This window comes from Anopheles funestus, chromosome 3RL (assembly GCF_943734845.2).
Source record: "Anopheles funestus chromosome 3RL, idAnoFuneDA-416_04, whole genome shotgun sequence".
Classification (NCBI taxonomy): domain Eukaryota; kingdom Metazoa; phylum Arthropoda; class Insecta; order Diptera; family Culicidae; genus Anopheles; species Anopheles funestus.
In genome coordinates, this window is record NC_064599.1 from 67,679,436 (window position 1) to 67,705,145 (window position 25,710).

General features: G+C 40.6%; 1 protein-coding gene across 2 annotated transcripts in view; it reads right to left on the minus strand.

Annotated features, from left to right (window-relative positions):
- LOC125771588 (probable serine/threonine-protein kinase DDB_G0267686) overlaps positions 1 to 25,345 on the minus strand; it is a 48,715-nt gene extending 23,370 nt beyond the window's left edge. For both annotated transcript variants that reach the window (XM_049442351.1, XM_049442350.1), the window contains exons 1-2: positions 24,297 to 25,345; positions 5,190 to 5,874 (exon numbers count right to left, since the gene is read on the minus strand). In XM_049442351.1, coding sequence (XP_049298308.1) covers positions 5,190 to 5,727 — 538 coding nt within the window. In that variant the 5' untranslated portion in view covers positions 5,728 to 5,874; positions 24,297 to 25,345. The remainder of the gene's footprint in view (positions 1 to 5,189; positions 5,875 to 24,296) is intronic.
- Between the last annotated feature and the right edge of the window lie 365 nt (positions 25,346 to 25,710).

The window sequence follows — 25,710 nt, forward strand, 5'->3', positions numbered from 1 at the left end:
GTACATCAACGTCAACTTTAGGATTATCTTAAATTTAAAATACCTTTGTTAAAAGGTCTTATTTGTTTTAAAATTATCTCTTCTTCCGTTAGTCTTAAAAGATTTATATTTTAATAATCTTTTTCAGTTAGTCAACACACCATGATAACACGTTTCATCGCGGTGGTTAACAATGGAGCTCGGGATTAAAATTGATCGTTCAAATATGCACTTGAAAAGAAACAAAACCAACTCCACTTCCACTTTTTGAATTTCGCTTTTCAACCTGTTCCGGTAGGAAGGTGAGATTGAAAGAAACGAAATGGAAAGTGGCTGGTGGTCGGCGCTACTTTCCATCCCAGTCGAATGATAGCTTCATTTGTCTTTCAAGTCCAAGTTCAATTGGATCGTTGGTGTGCTCCCAAACAGCTGCGTTGCTATGCCATTTTTAACGCACACAAACACCTGTGGAAATGGCCGAACGGTCGTGGAAAGCATCGGATCGTTTTGCAAATAATCCCATTCATCTTGCCCATCTCCCACAAAGATGTTCGGTGGAGTGAAAAATGGAAATTAAAGAAGAGCGAGAGAGGCGCAAAAACCAACAGGGCACAGTTAGGGTGGAGAGTGAAAGGTGACGGTAGGACGTAAGGAAAAATTTGTCCTCATTGCTCTGTGTGCGTCCGGACAATTGCATGCGCCATGGTGTCAATGAGCGAGCGAGTCGTTTTACTTCACCATGGTTGCAGTTTTCCATTTTCTGACTGACTGACCGACTCCCTGTCGGCAACGACGTCAATGACCTGCTGCTGAAGAGGCGTGTTACGGTTATGGATGGTGGCAAATCAACATCGAGAGATAGGAAAAGTGACCGTGCTTGATCGAAAACCATATCTCCGTTACTACTGATCACCGATTGGCGATAATAATAATGAGCCCGAGCGAAGATGATGATGACGATGATAATGATAATAATGCTACTTCTGCTGCTTATGGTGACGAGTGTAGCAACCATCACTTCCTCTCGCCACTCATCACCCTCTCAGCTGATGGGTAATTGGAATTGGAAATTGTGCATTCAACTAGAGCACATTAACAGAAAAAAAGGACGCTCCGAGGTTTTTGGTGTGATGCAGCGTTTACACGTGATGGAAAATAAATCATCCACAACGGAACGGTCGGACGATTCGTGACCATTAAGTAGTGCTTCACTTTTTCTCCTTTCCTTTATCCCCATTGTTCCCCTTTCTTCACCCCCTCCGGTGCATCTTAATTGCCAAAAGAAAATCGGTCCGCAAAAGGTGTTCGACTATCGTTCGATTTTCGATTTCATTTTCCATCCGGACACAGTTTTCCCAGTCGGCGTTTTGTTGTTGGTCGTGGAGTTTTTTGGGAGTGAGCATCATTTTCATACCACTTCAAAGCGGCATGGATGCGTTAATGTTTTCGCTACCAAACCAACCCACTTATGGTTTTGGCCTACGGATTGTTTAGGATGGTTTAGCTGTGGGATTTTGGGTAACGCATTAACGATGGGTTAGCATCAATTTGTGATGTAATTGCTATTTTATGTAGTCGTAGTGGGTAATTAATTCAGTTGGAAAATTGCTAACTTAAAGGAGCGAAGAAAATGAAGGTGGGGTAGATTAAATCAATGAGCTTCCCCTAATGAATAATCGTAGGAACATTTCATAATTTCATTCGATAATCGATTTAGCTTATGTGATTTATTTATAAATTTTCAAATCAAATGCAATACATTTATGTTTCGTTTTTGATCTTTTTTCCGGTGGGGTTTTAGATGAAACATTATTTAATATTTTTCAATTTAAAGTGAAAATTTTAAGATAGTTGTAGAAAAGCGATTTTCTTAGAATTATTTTTTTTTTGTAAAATTTTCCTCAATTTTCAAAGCTTTTTGCATATGTCAATTAAGAGAGCTTTCAACAGAATCAATCTAATTTCGAAGATGGTTTAGAAATGTGTTGAGAAAAATTCAACATTTTCTTATAATTATTCCAATTCAACTTGATATGAGTCCAGAAATGACTAAAAAAAAATCCTAAATTAGTTTATGTTAAAAAATCGGTCCTTTTTTGTTTTTTTTTTTTTAAATGAAAATAACTAATTTGATTTTTTTTTTCAATTATAAAAAAAACTATTTTTTTCTTCCCAGGATGAGTGGAAACCTTTCCTTACGAAAAATAAAGTTTCGTTCCAGGTAATGCGGAACGTAACAGCTTTCATGTCTAAGCAGATCGCCACACATTTGTAATCATCTTAATACCTTTCCGATATCGTTCAATTCAAACGATTCGAACAATAAACATCCTTCCTTCCGACAGTGTAACACACGGTACAGCTTCTGAGTTATCTTTTGACACAAGCTGCCATTCTTCGGCCAGCGTCTCGTGAGCATTTCCTCTTTCGGGCTTATTCCGCACAAATAATTGGATTTTCTTCACTCACATAACGGAAATGGCTGCTAGCAGGCGTACGATTAAGAGCCAAGAGACTAAAATCTCTTCGCCATCACCATTTTATGCAACCGTCCATCCCATTATTGTGCACCCGGTTGGAACGTAATCTAACGTATGAATCAACCCTTGCCATGCCTAATCGTAACGCTTCCTAGCTTTTCCACCCCCCCCCCCCCCCCCCCCCCCCCCGAATTCGCACAGAAGCCATGAGCAATGCGAGAGGATGCGGATGCGAATGATCATACGGTACGGGGTGTGATATAATGTATACATATATGAACCGGGAGCGCCGATGGGCATGATAAGATTGATCTCGGTATCATCATCATCGTTAAAAGTACCGCTACCAGGTGCGCCCGATAACGTATGGGATATGGTGTTCTTAACCGCAACCGACCGAAAAACCTCCCCAAAACCCATCCTTTTTCGGGGGACGGGGGTACACACAGCCAACGCAAAGCCTTTCCCGAAGGAAACACATCAAACCGGCGATACGGTGCCGAGTTCCGAGTTCCGTATTCCTTCCATAATAATTGGTGTGTGTCTTTGGTTGTTGCTTCTGCTGACGTATCTTCACAAGAGTACGCAAGGTGGAGGAACGGTCAGGCGATTGCTATAATCGTTCCTTAATTAGAACGTACATGAGAATCGCCGTTCATCGGGTGGGTTGAACGGACCCGGACATCGGGCCACCCCACCCATCGTCACGGGATATGTGCAATGTGATTGCGGATTAATTTGTACACATATTTGCCAAGGTGTCTTTCGCAGGCCGCACTGTGCGGCCGTTTGCCGGAAACGACCGATGGTCAGTGGCTAATCTGTTTCGCTGCTGCCACACAAGACAAAGTGCGCAACTAAGTGTTTGGATGCTTCCTTCTTGGTAAGGGTGTTGTATTAGATGGTCGGAAAAATAATGCTGCTGAACGTTATTAGGACATTGATTGGACTCAATCTATTGGATCGTGTTTCTGCTAATTAATCCCTGCTACAATCGTTATCTGTCTTCACATTTTGGGTGGATTATGTTTAAGCAGTTCGTGGTAATGTTTTTGTTGTTGTGTGAAACAAACTGATTTAGATATTTATTAGATTTGATCAAAAATAGATTGCAATCACTGAGATTTGGTTTTCTTTTACTGTAAAATAGATTTATGTATGGATTTATTGGTCCTCAAATGGTTCCAGTAATATTTATCAATCAAATAAAATTGATATCCATGTTACGTTCCATTAATTAAAGTGAAGCTAATTGATTTGTTCATGGAAAATAAGGCATGAAAGAGTGCTTGCACGCATTATAGGTACCATCATTTAATTATGAACGTTCAGGGAATAAAACTAAAGTGTTTGTTTAATGTCCGCGATGTGCTCCCGATTGGAACAATAAGGTTTTTCTTGAAATTTTTGCTAATTATTGTGTTTATTACTGGTTTTCATTTGTTCAATTGTTAAGTAAATGATGACAAACGCATACAAGGATTGAGGGATTTTTAAACTTTGTCTGACCCAGACTCGACACTCGAACCTGAAGGAGACCAAACACCAAAGACGTGACTTAGACGAATCGAATCGCACTACAATAAAAATACTTCAGGCAGAAAGCATCTCTGAGTTCAAACGATATCCTAATAACCCGTCATTAAGATTTATTAATCTTTGCTCAAATATGCTCTACATGGACATGGAACAATAAAAAGACCTCAGGCAGTGGAGATCTCTGAGTTCAAACCATAGCCCAACAATCAGACATTTAGATTTTTTAGTCTTTGATGAAACATGTTCTACATGGACATCGAAAAAGAGCCTTTCATCCAACCACATTCCGAAGTACTTAACAGAAGTCACTCGACATATGCCGGTGTCATGAAGAGTGTTGCAGTATGGAATCTTATCAGATCTCCTAAACGAGATGATACAACATTTTTGAAAACACAGAAATTTTTCAATATTACTACATCAAACGGAGAAAGTATTAAGGATAACTTGGAGGGAGCAACATTTAGAAGACGAGCTCACTGGAAGGAAGATTTTGAGATCATCCTAAAAAAATACTGGGTAAAAAAAACTGGGTGAAAGACACTCCCTTGAGGAACCTAAAAAATTTGTAACTTTAACAAATGTTCAAGAATTCCAAGATGGTTTTAAGAATTATTGCATGAATTAACAAAACTCATGACTTTTCCCTAAATTCACGATTAAACTGAGAAATACAAAGTTTTTACAAAGGAATACCCATAAAACTTGTAAGAAGATGTGAGTTTTAAATAGAACCTCAAACAAAATTTAGTTTTGTGAGTTTTATATTAGAATTCTTGACAATAGATATAGTTTTGACCTTGAACTTGTACCGGAGCGACTATTAAACGAATTAATGTAATTTGTCTTTAGTAAACATCTAGTGCTACTGTTAGTTTCATTGGATATCTAATTCTACTCATTTGAGTCTATTTTAAAATTACCGGGGAATAAAAGGAAGGAAAAGACTCAAGTCGATATTGATTCGTCTCAGGATAAAACTCTAATTAATTATTCCAGTACTAAAAATATACACACTAGAATATACTCCAATCGCCCCTTCCTCTGCGATCAAATTTGTGAATTAAGGTCACTATTAGCATCACTATTTCTTCAGGTTATTGGGACAGGTATGAGAGTACGACCCAGGGGAAAGAGTTTACAAATGGGACACTGAACACTAAAGCAAAACAAATTCATCCCGAAACTTACCGATACCGTTGCGGGCGATTGTTGCAGTCGGTTGACCATAACCGGTACCGGGTGGCGGTGTTCTAGGTCGCAGTTGCTCCCGCATCAGCCTAACCTCGACACCTTGATTGCGTACGTGCGACGACTCGGCTGATGAAGCGTTATTAATACTGCAAACGTTATCGGTCGATGCTGCGTGCGGTATCGGTGCCATCGGTGGATCTGTGGTCGTCTGATTGCCGTCGGATGGTACAAATATGCTTCCGGCAGCAGTTGCATCTGTGACAGGAAAGGGCGAAAGTGTTTCGATCTGCCCTCCGGACACTTCTTCGCCTACCAGGGACGGTAGTTCGGCTTCAAATTTGGTGGCAGCTCCCAACAGCAGCAGTGCGTTCGATTGGGCTGATTGAGGTGCTGAGCTGGCCAGTACGATAATGTCATTATAGGTGGCGTTATTAGCCACCTCGGCAGGTGAAAGAACTGGCACGGGAGACGAACTACCTCCCCGTGCCAACGCTTGCGGTCCGTCGAGCAGTTTTTTCGCCTTAAACAAGCGCATGTTATTAGGTGAGACGGTGCACAGGAAGCTCACTTCTGGAGTGCCTTATTGTCCCGAATGTTCAAAACGATCATCCAGCGGGACGCTCAAAGAAGAAATCTGTTTAACCGGTTCGGTCCATTTGGCCATCGGAAATTGGAAAGAAATCTACAAATAGAAAAAAAAACACACAAGATTAGTACATTAGTAACGCCCTCTAGCGGAGAGAAAAGGAATGTATCGAAGGACACTACGGCCACGTGTTACTTAACGAAGCTCGCTTCAGTTGATCTCCATCACAACCCGCCCAAGTGTGAAGCGGCATCCAAAACAAAACACGCCCCGGAAGATGCTATATCCGCCCTCGGGGCCCCAAGTCGGTATATAATTTCGCACACCTCGCACAAGCTTTCGAACACTTTTCCAAGCAGCAAAAACAAAACCTTGAACGCGAAGGAAAACCTAACGAGCTGGATCGAAATTATTAACAATCGCTTGTGCGATTGTTGTTTATTCAGGGGTTTTTGTTCACGCAAAGGATTAAAGTTTTTTTTTTGTTGTTGTGGCAACGATGCGGCACCTTGAGCTTACAGGCGTCTAAGCAGCCGCTTGCTATCATTACGTCAACCCCGTTTATAGGCTTCTTAGTGATCATAACACCAACCCCATACGGTTACGCGTTTCCGCGTATGCCACCGTAAAGACGAATAAAAAAAAAATACATTTCCACTCAAAATGGCACAGAAAAGTGTGCGCGTTTTGTTTCGTCTAGGAATTGTTTTACGGCCGTGCCGATGCTTTGAATGCCTTTATTGTTTGTGTACGGTGCCCACGGAACTACGCTTTGCCGGTTTGCCGTGCATTTCGAAATGGGCTCGCGATTGGTGATAATTTTGTCACCCAGCGATTTCTTCGCGATTCACGGCCACAAACGACCGACAATTATCTGGCGGTTGGCTGTTCGGATTGAATTATTATTTATGGAGGGCATCGCTCAGGAAGTTATTATGTTTAGCGAATGAGCCTTTTTGGACAATCGATTTACGAGTGCATTCCTTCGCCCGGGCAGTGTTGTTTGATTGAAAATTTATTTAACATTTCGGTTTCGTCCGACTTTGACACTCTTTTTGTCAGCTTCCTTATTGCGCGGATGGTTCTAGTCGATGGGTTTTCGAAACACTTTGTGCATGGAATGAAAATGTGCAAAATAAACATTTTTCGTTTAATGGAATATTCATTGTTCGTTTGTTTTTAAATACGTTTGAAGTTCTGCGGCGTTGCAACTCGTACAACGAGAACGGGGGCGGGAACGAAATGTATGGGCATAATAAATCAGCTTAATGTGAACTTTGGAAAACGTTTTTAAAATTAATTTAAATGCTTCTAGCTCATGCTTAGAGAAGTTAACCGAAATGGAGGTTCTTGAAAAATAAACAAGCAAGACTAATTTATTCGGAAACCATTTTGCGCGATTACATTATACATGTTCGTTTTTTTTTAATTCAATCATTAAGAAGCGCATTATTTTTAGGATTTTAATTCTACACTAAAATAATTTTTATTATGTTTTTACTGTATTATTATGTTATGTCTTTTTCTTCCCTTGTATATTTACAAAATACGTAGAATAATGATTTTAACATCAAATGAATGGTATTTGAATGCGACCTTCATTGATGATATTTTAGAATTATAACTTTCGTGTACCAAATACCGCCATCCAAGGTTTAACCAAATTTTTTTTTTCACGCCATACTTCCATCGTAAATGGTAATCGATGACAACAACATAAATGCAAAAACTGCTACAATACTAAAAATATGTGATCAAAGAATAACAAACTGCTGTCAAAATGTTAGATATAAAATCAATAGTAGAGTTGCTATAAAATTTACCACGTGTCCGGGGTTTAAATTAACGGTGTTTTAATGTTATTTTTAATTTAATTGTTTTGTGAAATAAAACTTGAGTAATTTGTTTGATTTGCATTACCAAAGTTTGCGCAAAAAAACCACTTTAAATGATTTTTTTCTGGGAAGTTGAAGAGCAATAGAAATTCAAAATTCCTTCAACGTTTCTAAAATATCGAAAAATGTGTATGTGTGTAATAATTATTTCTTTGTCATTCTTTGTGAAAATGAAACATAATTAACATATTTCTATCAAAAATATTTATTTGCCTATTTAACATAGCACACATTATTTAAATCTCCAATTAAAACCTTTCAACTGTATTGTACCATAAATATCACATTAAACAGTTCCCCGTCAAGTAGATTCTGCTCGTATAATCCATTCGCTTGCCAATATCTTACCGAGTGTGCAAGTGTAAGATCACGGCAATAAAGCCCTCCCATCCAAACCCACATAGCCGGTTTAGTAAATGTGGCCTTTTGCTAATTGAAAAGGGGAACGGTTTTCAGCCACGTTTCACATCCGTATCGATCGTAAGCCACAAACTACTTAACGCACATTAGGTTACTTATTTTGCTGCAAACTTTATGGCACGCATTTTATCAACGTGTATATTAGCTAGAGCGTACGCTAGCGTACCCGGTTCATACCGAACCGCCTTCAAACAGTAATCCACGGTTGGATGTACTTGAGCCCCCCGCCAAAAACCGTACTGTGCCCGGTGTCGTGATCTATAATTTTCTTTCCGGTTCACTGACGGTTCTGCTTTCTCTGCTAATGGTACATCGCTGCTTGCAAGTAAAGCAAAGGGGACAAGCGAGATGAAAGAAAAAAAACGCGAAGGGCAACATATGGGACACACGATCGTGTTGCAGGTCGGGATTATATAAAGTATATAATTTCTCCCGCAAATGTCATGTCTCATTTCCGTGCGCTCAAGCGAAAATGGTAAAAAGCACCCCGAAATGGGAATGAATTAAAGAAAAGAAAAAAAAGACCCTCCCCAAACCTTTAAGACTTCATCCCTTTTTTTGGCCAGGAACATTAGACGGTGGTAAGGTTCACATTTACGCTTGGGCAGAATTATCTTTGGCAATTAATTTAAGCCTATTAGGGATGCATAATTGGTCTCATGCTGTACCAGTGTGTGAGCCAGCGAGAGATCACAAACGCAAAGAATGACTGTCTTTTCTTCGTTCTTTGTTAACAAGCAAAGTACCTTTAAAAAAAAGGAAAGGAAACATATGGTACCCAATTTTTTTTGCAGGCTTCTTTAAGGAGAACCCTGTTAATAAATTATTTTAAATCCTCCACTTGACGTGGTTGCCCTTGTTAATGCTACCGTTAAAGCAATAAGGAGGGCAACAACAAAAAACCTCTTTTTTGCAGAAACATTTTGCAAGCGATAAATAATGTTTTATTTGGTGATTATTAGAGAACGACAAAACACCACCAGCAGTGGAGTTGGATGTGTTTTTAAAGCGATTAAAGTAACTTGCTCATTGTGGTAACCAGTAGTGCTCCTCATCATCAACACGAGCGCGCTCTCTAGGTCGGGACGAATTACAGACTTTCTGTGTGACCCTAATGAGTGGCTGCTCATAAAGTTGGTCCATACCGGGAAGAGCCGAGCGCTTAGGCTGTACTACTCCGTACGCAAAACCCACCGTCGACCTATTAGCTCGTTAATGGACGCTCGATCAAAGTCCGAAATCATTAGCCCGAGGTTGACGATCGGTGTCGGTGAAGTTATCGTTAAATATTTTGCTTTCCAGCCCATGCATACTGACCGTTAGGATGTGTTTGTGGTGCACTTGAGCTGCATACACGGGGCAGATTGAGTTGAGCGACTAGTTTTGAAACCACTTCGGCCGCCATTATTATTACTATTATGAAGTTGATGATGTTAGTCAACGCGTAACCCCTAGAGTCGGAAAAGGGACGACCTGTGATGCTGTACGGATCATGATGAAAGCCTTGCCGATGGTGAGTTTTGTCGAAACACGGATTGCAAATGAAACAGCACGTAGAGAAAGTGCTTTTATGAAACAAAAATGGTGGTTCTCGTTGGTAGAATGCTCTGGTGTGGTGGGTCGTGTGGTCTCTTGAGGATTGTTTATGGTAGTTAGTTTTTAAAATCATACTTAAGAGGGCTATCGCAAAGTGTTTGGTTTTGAAATGAACCTGAGTGGTTAGATTGAAACGGATCAAATGCAGAGAAAGAGAAACTAATGGAAGCTCTAAACTGTACTTGTCTAACTCCCAATAGCAGCAAAGCAGTACCTTTGAGTGGTCAACAGAAACAACATTGCGGGCTGTAAAGTTTAAAATTATTTTTAGCTACATAAATTATATAGAATTTTAACAAATTCCCAGGGGCTTTTTCCGCAAAGTCCCAGATACATTTGAATCCGTTCCAAGATTTTTCGTGAATGATACAGTAGCGTCAAGATATGCAGAAATATAATAACCGTAACAGAGAAGGGAAAAATTGAGAAGTAATATAATTTTGATTACTATTTTTGGACATAAAAGTGAGATAGGAAGTCTGTTTTAGAATCACGCTGTATTATCGGTGTTTGAAACCAAAGCCTTGGAAAATTATTTTCCACGCGTTCTTGTTAGTTTATTTTGAACATGAAGCCATCCCGTATTGCGAAAATATAGTTTTAAATTTATGCTTAATTTTTGATACATTTTCATCTATTCCTAGTTCAACAGCCCTCAGCCCTTGAGACTGCTGGATATTCGAAAAATTCACTCCATATAGAAGACAATTGAAAAACATTCTCCAAAACCTCGAAAATCTGTCAAAATACTTTGGAAAGAATTACGAAATATCTGGGAAGGAGTTTTTAAACAATAGGATGGATTTAAAAATATCAGGGAATCTGTCAAAAACTCTCGCGAGTCCCTGTATTCACTGTATGAGTTCGTATTACTTATAAAATCAAACTCCTTACATAATTCCACGAATAAAGCACCCCGTCCCGCTCAAAATTAGTCTAATAGTTAAGATAAATATCTTACAATATTTCAATACCCTTTCTTACCCATTCGTCAGTACCGGATGTACTATTAAGGTACCGCTTTACCAATCATTACCCATCTTCATGCCCATTGTCGATGGTACACGAAACTGAACTCGACAAGTGGCGTTCAGTGGCTGTGTGCAGAGATTGCCCTTGCCTACCCGAATCATCTACAACCGAGTGAAATAATGACAGATGAGTATGATGATAATGACAGCCGCACTGTAGTAGCTGTTACGAAACGGGTGATCGATGCATGGCAAAACAGTGTGTGCCCGCGGTACTTAGCTCAACTCATTTGCAGCCACCGAAACACAGCCAACAGAGAAGGGAAACTTTCGATTTTCTCTCTTAACCCTTATTGCCTTGAGCGATGCATGTTTGTGTGTTGTTACAGGCGGGGGGGAAAAAGAAAAACTGCACATGTTTAGCACCTGCTGCATAAGGAAAGGTGCGACTTTCCTTCATCTCACTTCGTCTTCGTCCGTTACGGACAACAAAAACCGATTGTTGCACAGAGGATTTAAATTGAAGAGTGTTACTAAATCGCTGGATGAAGTTTTGTAATTTCTCACTGTCGAAGTGCAGGGAGAAGAAATAAAAGTGGAAAAGGGATGGCAAGGAAGCACCGGCAGGGTTTTTGGTGTGAAAACTAATGTGAAATGTCAAACTCCATTAAGGTCTAATTGCGGGCTGTATGAGATGCTGCGCAAATATTGACCGAAACCGGCATCCCATCAGGTTGTCGGCAAGTTTTGCTTCGACCGGCGAATGTTCACATGTTCCCTACAGGAGTGGCCTCCAAGATCGATCATAAATCAAACAGATTTGATGTTGTTGCTTTTTTGTTTCTACCCTTTTTTTGTGGCACGGGTGATTTGTTTCCTTTCTGACGTTCTTTGCGAAGTTTCAATGCTTGCAAGGGTGGGTTCTACTGCTGGAATTTGTGTAAATCTAATTTTTCTTAAGTTTCTGTGGATTCATCTACAAAAGAATGTTAATTTTTGTTTGTAGTCATGCACATAAAAATAAATAAAATCATAATTCTCTACAGATTCTTAATTCATCTTTGAGGATTGATTAATATTTTGAGAATCGACTCAGTTTTTCATGACTTTTTTCATAAGATTAGTTAAGCGCATTGGGAAACATTGAAAATTCTCAGAAAATAAATTATGACCTGTTTGCAGCAAGCAGTAAGTGTCAAAATATTAATGGGAGCCACAAAGTTCGCTTTCCTTCATGATCATTCGTGAGCGCGCTTAGAAATAGTTTTCATCATTACCATAATGCAGCTGTATTTATTTAATTTATTCGTCTCTGAATCGTGTCTATTAACTTTACTATAAGTTAAAGCTTGATAACTTAATTAAACGTTTTAAATTTAAATCTCAGAAGAAGCTTCAAAACGTTCTTATGGTTACATACATATATTACAAATATTAGAAAATAAGTACAGCAAAAATGGAGTTTAAGTTTTTTAAAACTTTAATGAAAGTTAAATTAAAGTTTAAAGTTTAAATAGTTGAAATTAAAATAAAAAAAACAAGAAATTAAAACACCAATTTTACTACTAACCAGAAAAAAAGGCAAGTGAAATCCTAATATCATAATAAAATTATTTCCTCCCTCAGATTAGATTGAAACGAGAAACGGTACCAATTCAAAAGCGAATAAATACAGCCAATAAGCTCTTCTTCATCAGATTGATCGGTTTGCGCTTTCGATTTTAAATTGATTTCATGTTTACCCTACGCGCGGCAATCGTCATCCCTGATCCAATTACTGCATTGCACGGGTTTGCACAGCACGATGCGATAATCTGCCACCGGATGAGCGCACGATCATCAAAGCAGTAGATCACCGCCTTTAATCCGTTCCGAGCACTTCAAACTGGGGGTCTGGACGGCCTGACGCCATTAGGACTGGGCTGGGCGCAACAAAACAATCCCAACGGGTAACAGGTTTTTGGTGTTTCGTAATTTTTCACCAAAAAAAAACCTGCTGCGATAATACGAGTGCGTGTGTGTGTGTGCATTACTTTTAAATTTGTCTCACCTTCTTCTTACGGCGGCGAAACTTGAAAATGTTGGAGCCTTTTTTTTTTGGTTATTTAAAGAAGCACGCCGAGATCGTCTCTCGATGTCTTAAGGCACTGTTGTCCGATCGTGATGATGTCATAGCCGTAATCTTTGAACCATCATCGTCCCAAAGGAAAGGAGAAGCAGTTTTATCACAGATTTTTTTTTCTTCCTTTTTCGCTCTTTGCACCAATCAGTTTCATTGCGTTCCTCCATTGATGGTGACCCATGGCTTCGGTTGGTTTGGTGTAATCAAAATTCGATGTCCTACGTCCGTACCTGTGCAGTGCGCTTCCATATCAGATCAGTTTCCCCGGTGTAGAATTCTCTCGCGATTCGAAAGTAATAGTCCATTTATTTGCTAAAAGCTTAACGCCCACCGGACGGTACGATGACAATTGATATTCGGCACAGGTTCGGGTGTTGGTAATGGGTGGTTTAGTGTGCCGGTTTTCTGAACATTTTCCTTTCCCCCGCGGGTGACGGTGGCAAAATAACGCCCCCCAAAAGTGAAGCTAACACGAACTCGGGGAACCAGACAATTTCCTCCGCCGCCGCGCCATGATGGGAACGCATTTTCCTTAAGGACACAACTTTTGCTCGCATAATTAGGTACCATAAAAGACAATGGCACCGATGGTAGTGTGGGTATGGAAGGGTGCCACAAAACTGTCGCCAGTTGAATTGCTTGTGACTTGTGAGGGGGATGAGACTTGAGGACGTCGTGGTGTTGGTGGGCAAACCGCTCGGTAATCGTAATAATTATAGCACTAATTATAATCATCATAATGGCAACTATTACGATCGAGAGCATCTTGTTGTGTCGTGCCCGGTACATCGCAGGTTGATTATCGACCTTAGAACTTTTTGTGCCGTTGGCGGGAATTGCTTGGAAGAAAGCTGGGCCATTTTTGCTATTTTACCAGTTTGACTAGAAGTTCTATGGTACAGACAAGGAAAGGACTTTGCAGTAGAAAGAGAGTAGCATTTGGTTGTGATGATGGAATCTTGAAATCATCCCCGTCCATCCATTGCAGCTGACGATGACGAGTGGAACTTTAGCTCGTATCATCTCATCGCTTGTGCCAAAGCCATTCCTTCGCGGATTAAGTGACCGAACGTGGAAAAGATGTTGGAAGCAAAAAAAAAACACACACACACACAGTCTCCACCGAATGGGGAAGCCAGATAGAATTGACGCAAGATGAGTTCTGGTACGAGTGAGAGGCAATAAAGGAAAGGCAAGAGAAAAAAAAACTCCATCGCTGAAGATCGTTAGCATAATTTTCTGTCACATTCTTTGACGACCGACAACAAGAGCGTGTGCTCGCGAGCACTACCACTTGGTTTGGCGTTGTTGGCGCTGGGGGTTGCAATTTGCAACTGAAGGGTGGCTTTCCTCACTTCCCAAACCTGTTACCGCACCGTTGCACTTTTGTGTGCTTTTATTGCTATCCTCAATTTAGAGATGGTTCCTATATATTTTTTTTGCTCTCTCCCACGAACTCCACCAATAGTAGAAGTAGAATTGTTCATTAGTGCGTCTTTCTTATTGGTGTGAGCTATTTCTAGCGCTACAAGGATGAAGTAAAAAACCGAACGAAAGCTTCTAAATGCTACACTTCGGAAGTTGCCATTCCGTGTGTGCCAACTCCTCCCGTGGGGTTGTAAAAATCCATTATCAGATCACCAGCACGGCGGTCGCAGCGTAGAAAAAACCGCACCAATAAAAGGCAACTGCTTTGGGATGGCGAGCAATTTTGATTAAACATTGATGACTTTCAATTCGTCCACGGACACGGTTGCCTCGATGCTATGCGGATGGTCGGCTGGCTGGCTTGCAGACTCGCCGCACAGTAGAATGGGACGAACCGGTTTTTTTTTGCGCTCCGACCATCAGTAAAGCAAGAACGAGCGAGTGGTAATAATGGTACGCGTGTAGCGAACCTATCATAAGACGCATGGCTTTGGCATCTCTGCACCGCGTAACCATTTCTTGTTGAGTTTATCGTGAAACTTTTTTTTTGCCTCATTTTGTTCTAGCATGTTTTCCCTCCCCTTGCGATGAGGAGCTTAATTTGTTCGCGTTATGTTTTTGTTTTGTTCCTAGATGAAGCTGTACGATTGCTTTTTTTCCAGGTTTTTGTTTTTGCTTTGTAGAAAGATAAGATACAAGTTTGCTAAGCTGGTAGTAGTTAAACATACAATGATATTTATTCTCGACTGCAGAATGGATGGATGGACAATGTACAAGAGATATCTCATATGAAAGTTCTCGCAATTTGTAAAGTAAGATGGATTAACAGAAGTACATCATCACTAAATTTTGTGTAACAAGAGTTTGAAAATTTACAATTCATAAAGGATACAATATTGCAAAAGTAATCATTACGAGATAAATGCGTCTCGATAAATAGAGGATTAAAAAAATCTCCAGATAGTTGCCTTCCAGAATAAGGCCGAGTAAAATATTTTCTGGAGAATGGCCAGAGTCTCGAATAGCAGTTTAGATCCGGTCTTCCAACAGCAGACATTATACTAAATGCTAAATGCAAGACATTCCTATCTTCAAGTAATTCCAGTAAAACGTCAGTCAAGGACAGACTGCATTAATGATTGTCTCTTTGAAGAAGTATGTGTAGGTTCTGGTCTTGGTTTTGAATATCTTCGCTTTATTTTTGATGATGAGTTCTACTTGAAAGTGAACCACATCGACATGTGATACGTGTTAATGACATTTACACCGTGTGTACAAAATAGACTTATTCTGTTTTTGGCATTCAGTTCTTCAGGATATATGAGATATGGTATTATACTTCAATTTTTAAGGCACTTCGGTGAGACTGCATAAGAATCAAGCTTGTTGGACCTTCTCTTACTGGTCCGCTGGACTTGGAGATTAGAAACTTAGGGTCTATATCGTCGACCTTCAAACGTTCTTTCCTTCAGGATTCATGAAATTTTGCAATATGGTCATCAAATATATACCGAATGATACCACTTTTATGCCAACAAGTATTAAATTAAAGACTCTGTTAATGTCGCTAAGATGTGACAGATGAGAGTGATAGGAAATGGGGCATGAGTGGCTAGTCTAATATGTAATATTGAGGACTTTAGGATTATTAATGGAGATTACTAAGGAAAGGCCCAGAAAGCTGGATTCCCGTACCAACACCAATGCCTCACAGACTGCAGAATGGGTGATGCGGGTGACAGAGCAAACCTCAATCGAAATCTCAAACAATCTCCAATAATTGGCAACGCCATAAGAAATCTAAAAAGGTGTGTTGAATGAAACATCTATAAGAAATTACATTTACACCACGATGTTACATATAATCATTTCTATCAATAACCCAGTCAGCTTGGTGCGTTTCTCACGTTTAGTTTCCATTGAATACCTGAACTGTTAATTTAAAGGAATTCTTGGATTGCTTTAAAATATACCCCAACAATTTGATGCACTTATGAGTCTATAGGGTTACATTCTTTTCACGTATTTGTGGTTTATTTCAAGTCATCTGATAACGAGGCATAAAGCGTTCTTTAGGCTCTTTAGTAAAATCAGCTCTTTCGAATTTACTCTCCACTTTCGAGAGAAAAAAATAATAAACCAAACAGAAAATTACACGCTTATGTTGCCGTGATGGAATGCATACAATTTTAACGTTCCAAACCCAAGTGGTAAAGCTTTCCTTTCGAGTGAGTTCTGGTGAAATTGAAGCAATTTAACGTAACCACCACCAGCCGGGCGTGTGGCGTGTCTTAAATCCGAAATGTTTCGCTTCCTTCACCCATCCTTACAAACTGACCACAAGCCATGTTGGGTTGACCTTGAGCACTTGGGTTCGGTATGTGACGTGTGTGCACGCGCTGGTAGAAGAACCAGCTTTCTCGCTGCATCTGCACGGGCGATGGGGTGGTAAACATACACTTCCACCTCATTCTGCGCATTTCACTATTTGAAGTGAGCTGTTTTCTCCAATATAGGAACACACACACACACGTCATGTGATAAGCTCAACTGTGTTGTTTCCGTCTCTAACCAATCAATCGTTCACTTCCAACCAGCTTCCATACTGCTTCCGACCAGCCAGCGGTCTGGTGAAGTGATCTTTTCTCACCTTCGTTTTGGTCCGTTTTCCCCGTGCATCGGCACTATCAGCCGGTGGCCGTGGCACGAGCATAAGCACGTAGAGCATATCGTACGTTGCGTGGTGGATCTTTGGTGCATTTCCATGTCGAACCGTTAATTGAATTGTTTTCACTTTTCAGCGCCAATTTGCGGGCACCACGTCCGGACGCTGAGCGAGAGTCGAGCACCGGGCGTAAGATCCGAGAGAAAGGCAGGGACAGCTGATTGGTCCACAATCAACGCCACCGGGGCACAACGGGAATATGTTTGTGTGTTTTGCGTTGAAACACTAGGCGTGATTAAACATGCGCTATTTGCCGAAGTTATTGCGATCTTTTGGCAAAAGGGTGCGAGGTGTGATGAAGGGACGCATGGAAAACGGTCACCATACCACCGTCTGCTTACGGGTGGACGTGGGCAAAATATTTTTGGGGAAAACAAATCAATCAACGACGTACGACGGGGTGGTTTTTTGGTGGATCCTTTCTTGCTGCTGTTGGCGTTCGGAAACGTGCGCCGAACGGTCCTGATGATCATGATGCGCTTTGTGGTGATGATTTTCCACCAGCCCGAAAGAACATCTGTTGAAGAGGGTTGAGACTGCGAGTTGATTGATAGTTTCGGTTCGAGGGTTTTTTGGGTGCTTTTGGGGTCGGACAAATTTTAAAGCAGATGTCGAACGGTTTTGCGTCGGGAAAGGTTATCCGGTCCGGTCGGTGCAATTTGTTTTCCGATCACTGTTCGGCGTTAACGAGTGATAATGACTTCATCATCGCTTGTTTAGACCTTTGCACAGTAGCCTCAGAAATATTGAAGAGTGTATTAATGGTACTTGAATTCTTCTTTTTAATAGCTCATTTCCTTTAAAATATTAATTGGTTTGTGATGAGGTATGTCTTTCATACATTTGTCGCTTGGATATTTGTTGTATAATTAAAGAATATTTGTTTTACACGGCTTGGTGATGTCGGAATAGTAAAAAAATATAAATTTTCCACCTATTTTTAAATATTATTTGTATTTATTTCTTTTTTTATTTTGAATAACAACAAATTCCTTTTCATATTATTCTCATGAATATTTCAGTGGTGTCAAACCCTGAAAAGCTCTAATAACAGTCATTTTTTATTAAAAAACTGAATAATAATCGTGAATCATAACATAACACATAATACATAAGTAAACGGAGCTACTAATGAATTTTATGTCTTCAAAAATATTACTTGACTTTAAAATTAAAAAAATGATTTTTGTGAGCAAAGTTGTCCTTGTTCTGGTTACGAAATATGCTCAATTTTAAGAATTGAGTTTAAAATTAAGTTAATTAAAGAGCTACTGAAAAAATATTAAGTTGATTGGTTCTCAGACAAACTCTGGAAGCCAATTTGAAGTGTTGTTGCCCAACACGTCGCACTCTTGGCTATTATTTCGCATTTTGTTGGAGTATTCACACGTAGTTTGAGGAAAATACTTTTGACATTTTAGTCGCAAAGAGAATACAAAACATATTTTAACTCCTATCAACTTTAATAAGTACGCATTAATATTTTAATTTAAATAATTGCACCAATAAAAGAAGAAAATAAACTGCTTATCTCATCTTAATTACGCTTCGATTATTGCAAAACCTTCAGCCATACGTAATGGCAAAATAGATACATCACACGCATCGAACATGTTATAAACCGTAGGAAATGGATCAAACTTGTTGCACGTGGGTGCAAAATGTGTGTGCGGAAAAATAAAAGCTGCGTTAATATTAATACGAAACAACAAGGAAGCGAAACACGCATACTGGGACTTTCCCCCAAACCCGTACTAATAATCCGGTAAATGTTTCACACTCACCATTCGGTCGGTTTTGTGGCCGATTTGTATCGCTGTTTTTTGTTGCTCTTGCTATACCAAAATAAGAATCGGTTTGAAACTACGACCCGGGTGTGGATCGTTCGATTGCTAGGACGATGAGAGTTTGAATTTTCGCACGCCAACCATTCGCTGTAGTATAAAAAGTGATCTGTCACATGTACCAGAAAGTGTGCAGTATGCAGTGATGCAGAAAGAAAGGAAAAACCCAGATGCGAAATATATTCGAACACGTACGTGTGTCTTTCCTATCTCGTCACTTACCAATCAATATGTACCTAAATTCAGCAAACGGGTTGTAGCTTTTTTCCCTCTCTCTCTCTCGTTTATTCGCTCTTGATATCACGGCCATGGATGATAGTGGAATGATCGAATGCGGAACCGTACCGTGATGATAGTGGTGAAAGAAATGGGTTCGTTAACCATAATTAGAAAGTGTCTATCGATTTCATCAGGGTTAGGGCATATGGGAATCGTTAAGTTTTCCTCTCGATAGCGAATCTGAAGACAGGTGAAACGAAGGCATAAGCGAACAAAGGGGGAGGAGGGTGATGGGCGTCGATACGGAAAAGTTCACTTTTGATGAATGATGATAATGAATAACGGAGCAAACCTTAGAAGCCTTAAGGTTTTTTTGTGGGCTTGGTATGGGAAAAGGAGTTCCGCACAGCTCCGTCATTGGCGATGGACTCACTTAATTATGACATAATTTATTCATTGCTTTTGCACAAACATGGATGACAGAGCTGGAAGAAGAAGAGTGCCGGAAAGTTCCTTGTGACATCCGGTTAGTGGTAACGGGTTGAAGTTGATGCTTTAGCACTTTAATTGAACAATTACTGCAACCTTCCCATACCTTGACCATGGTTGGAAAATAATGATCGATGAGAAAGTGTTTGCTAGCAGGATCCAAACGTATAGTTGCGGCGCCGAGAGCATCCTAAAAGTTCCCAACGACGACACCCACAACACTTGTGCACAACTGTCCAATAAATAATTGCGCACACATTAATGGTATGAGCGTGTGGGTGCGTTTATGAAGAATCCCCTCCAATATGGTGGAAAATGGGCGAAATGGGGTAACAATTTCCCAGGACAGAACCACTCGGAAACTGCTAAATTATTGCACTTAAGCCCACAAGAACCTACAGATACTGAATTGTCCATTAACTCAAATGCAAAAAAAGAAGCCGTAGGGCAAACCTGAGGTACGCATTTTCATATCGAAGTGATACTGTTCAGGATTCGAATAAAAAAAAAAGCACGAACATTGTAAGGATTGCCGCTTGTTGGATGCAAAATATTGCAATAACCCACAGGCGGTATGAGATGTAAAGAGAAAGAGAGAAGAGAAGGCTTGGCAATAGCAATTGGAAAAATTGGGAATCGTTCTCGATTTAAATGGTACAACCAGCGGAGAAGAGATATTGGAAGCATCGAAGCATTAGAAGGTATTAATCTCGTTACAATTGGTACCACCATTGTGCATTACTTTCTTTGTCGGTTTGGTAAAATGGTTCGGTCAGGATGCATAAATCATACCGACTTCGATACGGTGGGATTTACAGTCATGTGTTGTGGGCTAATGTGTAAAGCTACACACACCATTCGAATATAGCCCAAAACTCCTCCACAGTCGTTTGGTGGAAATCCCCCCCGGGGGTTGGATGATACATTTTCAAAAGTGACCACCTTTGCCCAGAACAGAGTCCGAGTAAGAAGCGGTCCGGTTTACCATTAGCAATCGCAATAATTTGGATGGATCAAATGTCCGTAACTCGGTACTCGATCGGGCACACCTTATCCATTGGTCGGTGTACCAATTTCTTTCACTAAATCATCAATCTCTGGAAAGGGCCGCCAACCCGTGCCCGTGTTCCGATTGCTGCAACTTCCATTTCCCGAGGTCCGAGGTCTTGCTCACCAGCACTTAGGGGTATTGTAATATGAGACCCGTGTGGAGTTGGCACGAGTATCTCGTGTGCAGTTTTAGCGTCGAACTGCAGCTCCGGACACCGAACTAATTGGATTAGTCGTGCTCGTCGACTGCATTTGTTGTTCACTTTTCAACCTTTCCTATCCTCAACACACTCGCCGCCTCCATCATCCACAAGGGCGAGTAACTTCTATCCTCAAGTTCTATTTTACCTTCCTCTGCCACAGACACACACACACAAATCCAACCACACACGGCGGATTCTAGAGTAGTGACGTTCTACCAAATCCGCTCTCATGTGGAGGGAAGCGATTGGCGTGTGCAAACTCGTGATAAAATGCATGGCTGCAACACTCCGCAGCTTGACCCAATCATCCCCGAAATGCTTTCGTCCTTCGTCGAGCTACACATACAAAGCGGAAAATAATCGCACATAGACACATGTGGCAGCGTTAGTGGTCGGATGGCGGATTTGTACCTATGCTGAATGCCTTCTAATCCGACACCGGCTTCCTTGAGAAGTGGACGTCAGATTAGACGCAAAAGAGGAGTCGGTAGCAGACAAAACACATAAAACCCATCCGCCAAAGAGTGCCCGTTCCAGCTGACCTAGAAGTCGGATGGATGGAGGTTTTTGCCGCATTGTCCACGTACGGTAAGACGGCTGACTTATAGCCGGCCGGATGGTGGGAGGCGGTAAACCGTTTTCGGCCTGGCCAGAAATAGCTGGGACCTGCGGTCAAAAGGCAACGCACAGGCAAAACGGTGCCCAATACAAACGAATGTAGGTAACGCCGTGCGGCGGGCGTCGCGAAAACTGGCCAGAAGTTACGTTTACGAGAAGGGTAATAAAAGATAAACCGTTTTACCACTAATTATCACATTTGTAACTGTAGCCCGAGCTTGAAGATGTGGGTCTTGCTTACCGCCAAAAACCCTCCCCAAGAAGGAAAACAGACTAAGCAAGCAGCGGCACTCTGCCACCGAGCAAGGGACTTCAAGGTGAAGGGAAACGATACGTAAATCATCTCCCATTCCGGTGTATCGCACGGGTTATTCAACTGATGATTTGTTACGCGGTGAAGTTTCTCTATCAGTTTCTCGAGCCGTTCGTTGATTTCGGCGATGGGAACGGGTTTGCAGCGGTTAATTCTTGGAATGGTACAGGCAAAACGGAAGCGATCGGGCGGGGTTTTTTTTTTGGGGGTTGGGTGAAGGTTTTCAACAGTTGATTAGGTTTGATGATGTGATTGCCTAGATGATAGGGTTGTGTTGAAAAGGAAAACTCCTAGAATTAACTACAAGACAAGTTTGGGGCGATTTGTTACGCTGTTGTTTCTAACCCATAACGGGAACGGTTATTCTTGGCTGATTGTTATGAGTTAAAAGTTTGTGAAGCAAAAAAAAAAGATTTATATATTAAGGTGATGTAAATAGATCGAGGACACGTGTGATTTAGAACATTTTGTTATTTTGCTGTTATTTTGTTCGCAATATTTTCGCTATATAGAAATTCAATTGTTATTATTCAGAAATTTAATTATTCTTTGCGTAAGCTGAAGTATTTATATGCACTCAGTTACTTTTTTTCAAATAAATTTTATAAATAAAGCTTATTAGTAAGAGAGCTTACACAGCTTAATTTGCTTTCTTGGTGCCGTGACCAGGAATACCGAGCAACGGCTATAACCGAAATTTAGGTTAACAAATAAAAATCCAACAAAGTTACTACTTCTTTTAAAACAATTTTGCTATAAATATTTAAAAGCCACAATCGTGATTATTAGCATGATAATATTTGATGGAAAAATCGATTCAAATTATAAAACGATAAAAATTTACAAGCCCATCCACAATTTTGAAGCGAGGGAAGAAGCGATTTTTTTTGTCGTTGCTGTAAAGCTTTAATTTATTTCTATTTATTGTCGATAACTGTGCCTCACTGTGGTATCCGTGTACCATTACCGTTCGAGATCATGAAAATTCATCACAGTTTATCGCTGTGCAGCACAAAAGCAGCAGCAAACGAAATGCCACATCAAGCGCGAACACTGAGCGCTTCCGTACCCGGCATCGGGCTATCGCTATAGATCGGTTTTTCGAACCGACAAACGTGCGATTTTTACGCCCCGTGTGTGTGGAACTTTGGGTATAAAGCTTTTTTTTTAAACAAAAAGAAAAAGATTAAATTTCCATCCACAAGCATGGCGACTTATCGGTTACGCGTTTTGAGGAGAGGTTGATGTCTATGACGCCCCCATCCCTACCGGGACGGTCGATGAGGGTTACGAAAACGAAAATCTACCCGTAAAGAAGTACGGAAAATTATGTTAAAATACTGTAGAAAGAGAGAGAGAAGAGAAGAGGGAAAAAACATACAAAAACCAGCCACTAACTTGCGGTTGATAGATAGAGTGAATTTTATACTACACAAGGCACCAAACAAAAAAAAACACAACGGGAGGGCTTGTGTCAGAATTGGTGGTGGCTATAAACTGTCCGAAATGGAGCAGCCTGGCTAGCATGTGTGAGGCAAGAGACACCGAGAGGCAAAACCACCGCTAGCTACGAATCAGCAAAGCGCGAATTTAAGCACTCGTGCGCATAAATTCACCTCCGAAGCTAAAAAGCGCGTGGCGTTGTGAAGGAAAGCACGGGGTGCGTATTTGAGCGATTTATATATATATTTTTTGTCCTATCTAACGGCGTCCTAAGTGGGTGTGTGTGATTTTTTTATGTGCGACCTAAGACACTAACGCCACAAGCTTGCATTCCGAGTCGTTAAATGAGCGATTGAACCTTTTGCAATTATGGCAAATCGATTAGTTCATGTAGTTTCGCAGCTTTTGGCAAGCGCCAGGGAGTCTCCGCTTTTTTTTGGGGGGCTGTTTTACAACCGACGGTGGTTGTTTCGGTACCCACCCTACGAGAGGGCTGATGTTTGATCTGATTTCTTTTATTGCTTTACGGCGGGCTCTATTTCGGCATAGCTCGAGCTTCATTCAGGGAAAGAAAAAAGGAAACGTTGAAGAGAAGCATATGGGAAAATTGTTTGAATAAGCTTCACCTTAAAAATCACCCTGCGGATGAGATTTTTAATAAGGAACTTTTATTTAACGGACGGAACTCTTCAATACGGTATTGTTTTATAGTGTTTACCCATACACACAGGAGTGCATCAAAAGGATGCTAACATCTGTGTTCTACGAAATGTGTGTGCATCCAGTGTTTCCAACTTTCAATGGAATGGAATTTTCATTTATTGAGCTGTAATTGAGCATTCAGTGTCCTGTGCCGGTGTTCATTTCCAGATAGGACAATAAAACAGAAAATATTTTATTAAATTAAAATCATTTGCTAGGAAAATGAGTGAATTTAATCATTTTTATCTTATTTACTAGGTCGTGCATTTTATCTCACTAATGAATATTAAATCATCACACGAAATAATTAAATTTTTTTTTCTTGGAACAAGTTAAATTTTTTAAATCTTTAACTTGAAATTCGAAATTGAATTTGAGTCAATTAAAAAAAATTTATAGAATCATTCTTCCGCAGAGCGTATTTATGGTAAAATATTCAATTCTTAGTAGTGGCTAAATTGGAATATCTCTTCCACATACCTTCTAGCACAGTGGTGTAATGTTGTGTACGATCGACCGCACTATACGCAGTAGAATTTAACTTTATTTTTTACACCAAAAAAAAACACACCAACCAACCTACGCTGGTTTGTTACCACTTTTCTGTGACTAAATTTGCATACACACCCATCCGAGCATTGTGTGATTTTACGTAGAATATTTTGTTCACTCGCGCACTAAATCCTTCCGATGGGTAAGCCTTCACGAGATAAGCTTCACTAGATCAATTTTCAACACCTTCCCATTGCCGTTTTTCTAATCATTCGGTGTGGAAATTCGCGCGCGCGCGCCTCACTTTTTTAATCCCCTTTTTTCTCCGTTCTCGGCACACACGCTCAACCGTATCGAATTTACTGAAACTTTTTTTTTATTATCTGTCTATGCTTTCCATTTGATGCCTGGGGGTTTAGATTCATTCGTGCAAAACAACACAAAATATACTTCAGCGCCTTAATCCGCGTGTAGACATTCGCGCGAATCGAACCGAAATGTGATAAAGCACTGAAACGACACTCTTTGCTGGCGTGACACCACTTTTGCACTCAAAAAAAAAAAAACAGGCAATCGAAAATAGTTAAAATACCAAAGCCAAGAATGGGATGGGTGCGGTAGAAGACGTTTTTTGGCGGGTGAACCGTCTTAACGTCACCCGAACGCGCGTGATTTTTTTCTTTCCTTCGCACTGATTTGGTGTATCGTGTGGCACAATATCAAAAAAAAAACCGACGAAAAAAAAACGAATTTCACTCGCACTAATGCTAATGCTGCATGCCGGTCGAATATGGCTTAATTCGGCTTCCTTTTTTTTCTCGCCCTAGGTGATTTGCTGCCCTGCTGCAGAAGGGCAAAACTGCGTGATTGAGCGCGCGCGCGTTTGTGTGGGTGCGGTGGGGCTTTGTATTCCACCCAAGCCTCGGGGGGTTCGTCGTTCGTTGTTCGTTTTTTTGTTATTACTTTTTCTAACCACGACCGTCACCGGACCGAACAGGTGATGTTTGCCTTCGAAGGCACAGCCGAAGACTGAGGCACGTTTCGGTTAGACGTGCTGCGTGTAGCCCCAGCTGTAGATCGCCGACCCGATCAGCCAGTGGAGCCGACCAGGCTGATCTTGTGATCGTTTCCGATGGGATTAAAGTCTCTATAATATTTCAACAACAACGTTTCCGATGGGAGATGCCTGTTGTGAGCGCAACGAAGCGGCACGCTGATGCTGAGCTGATGGCATAACGCAGCGAGATATGTTTGAATTATTTTGTTTTTATTAAGAATTCAAATTATATTTATTTATGAAAGTAAAACTAAATAAAGCAGTCATAGTTAATGATAATGGTTTTTGATTGAATTTTATATTTTTGTTTTAGAATTTAAGAGTTTAAGAATGTTTTACTCACTT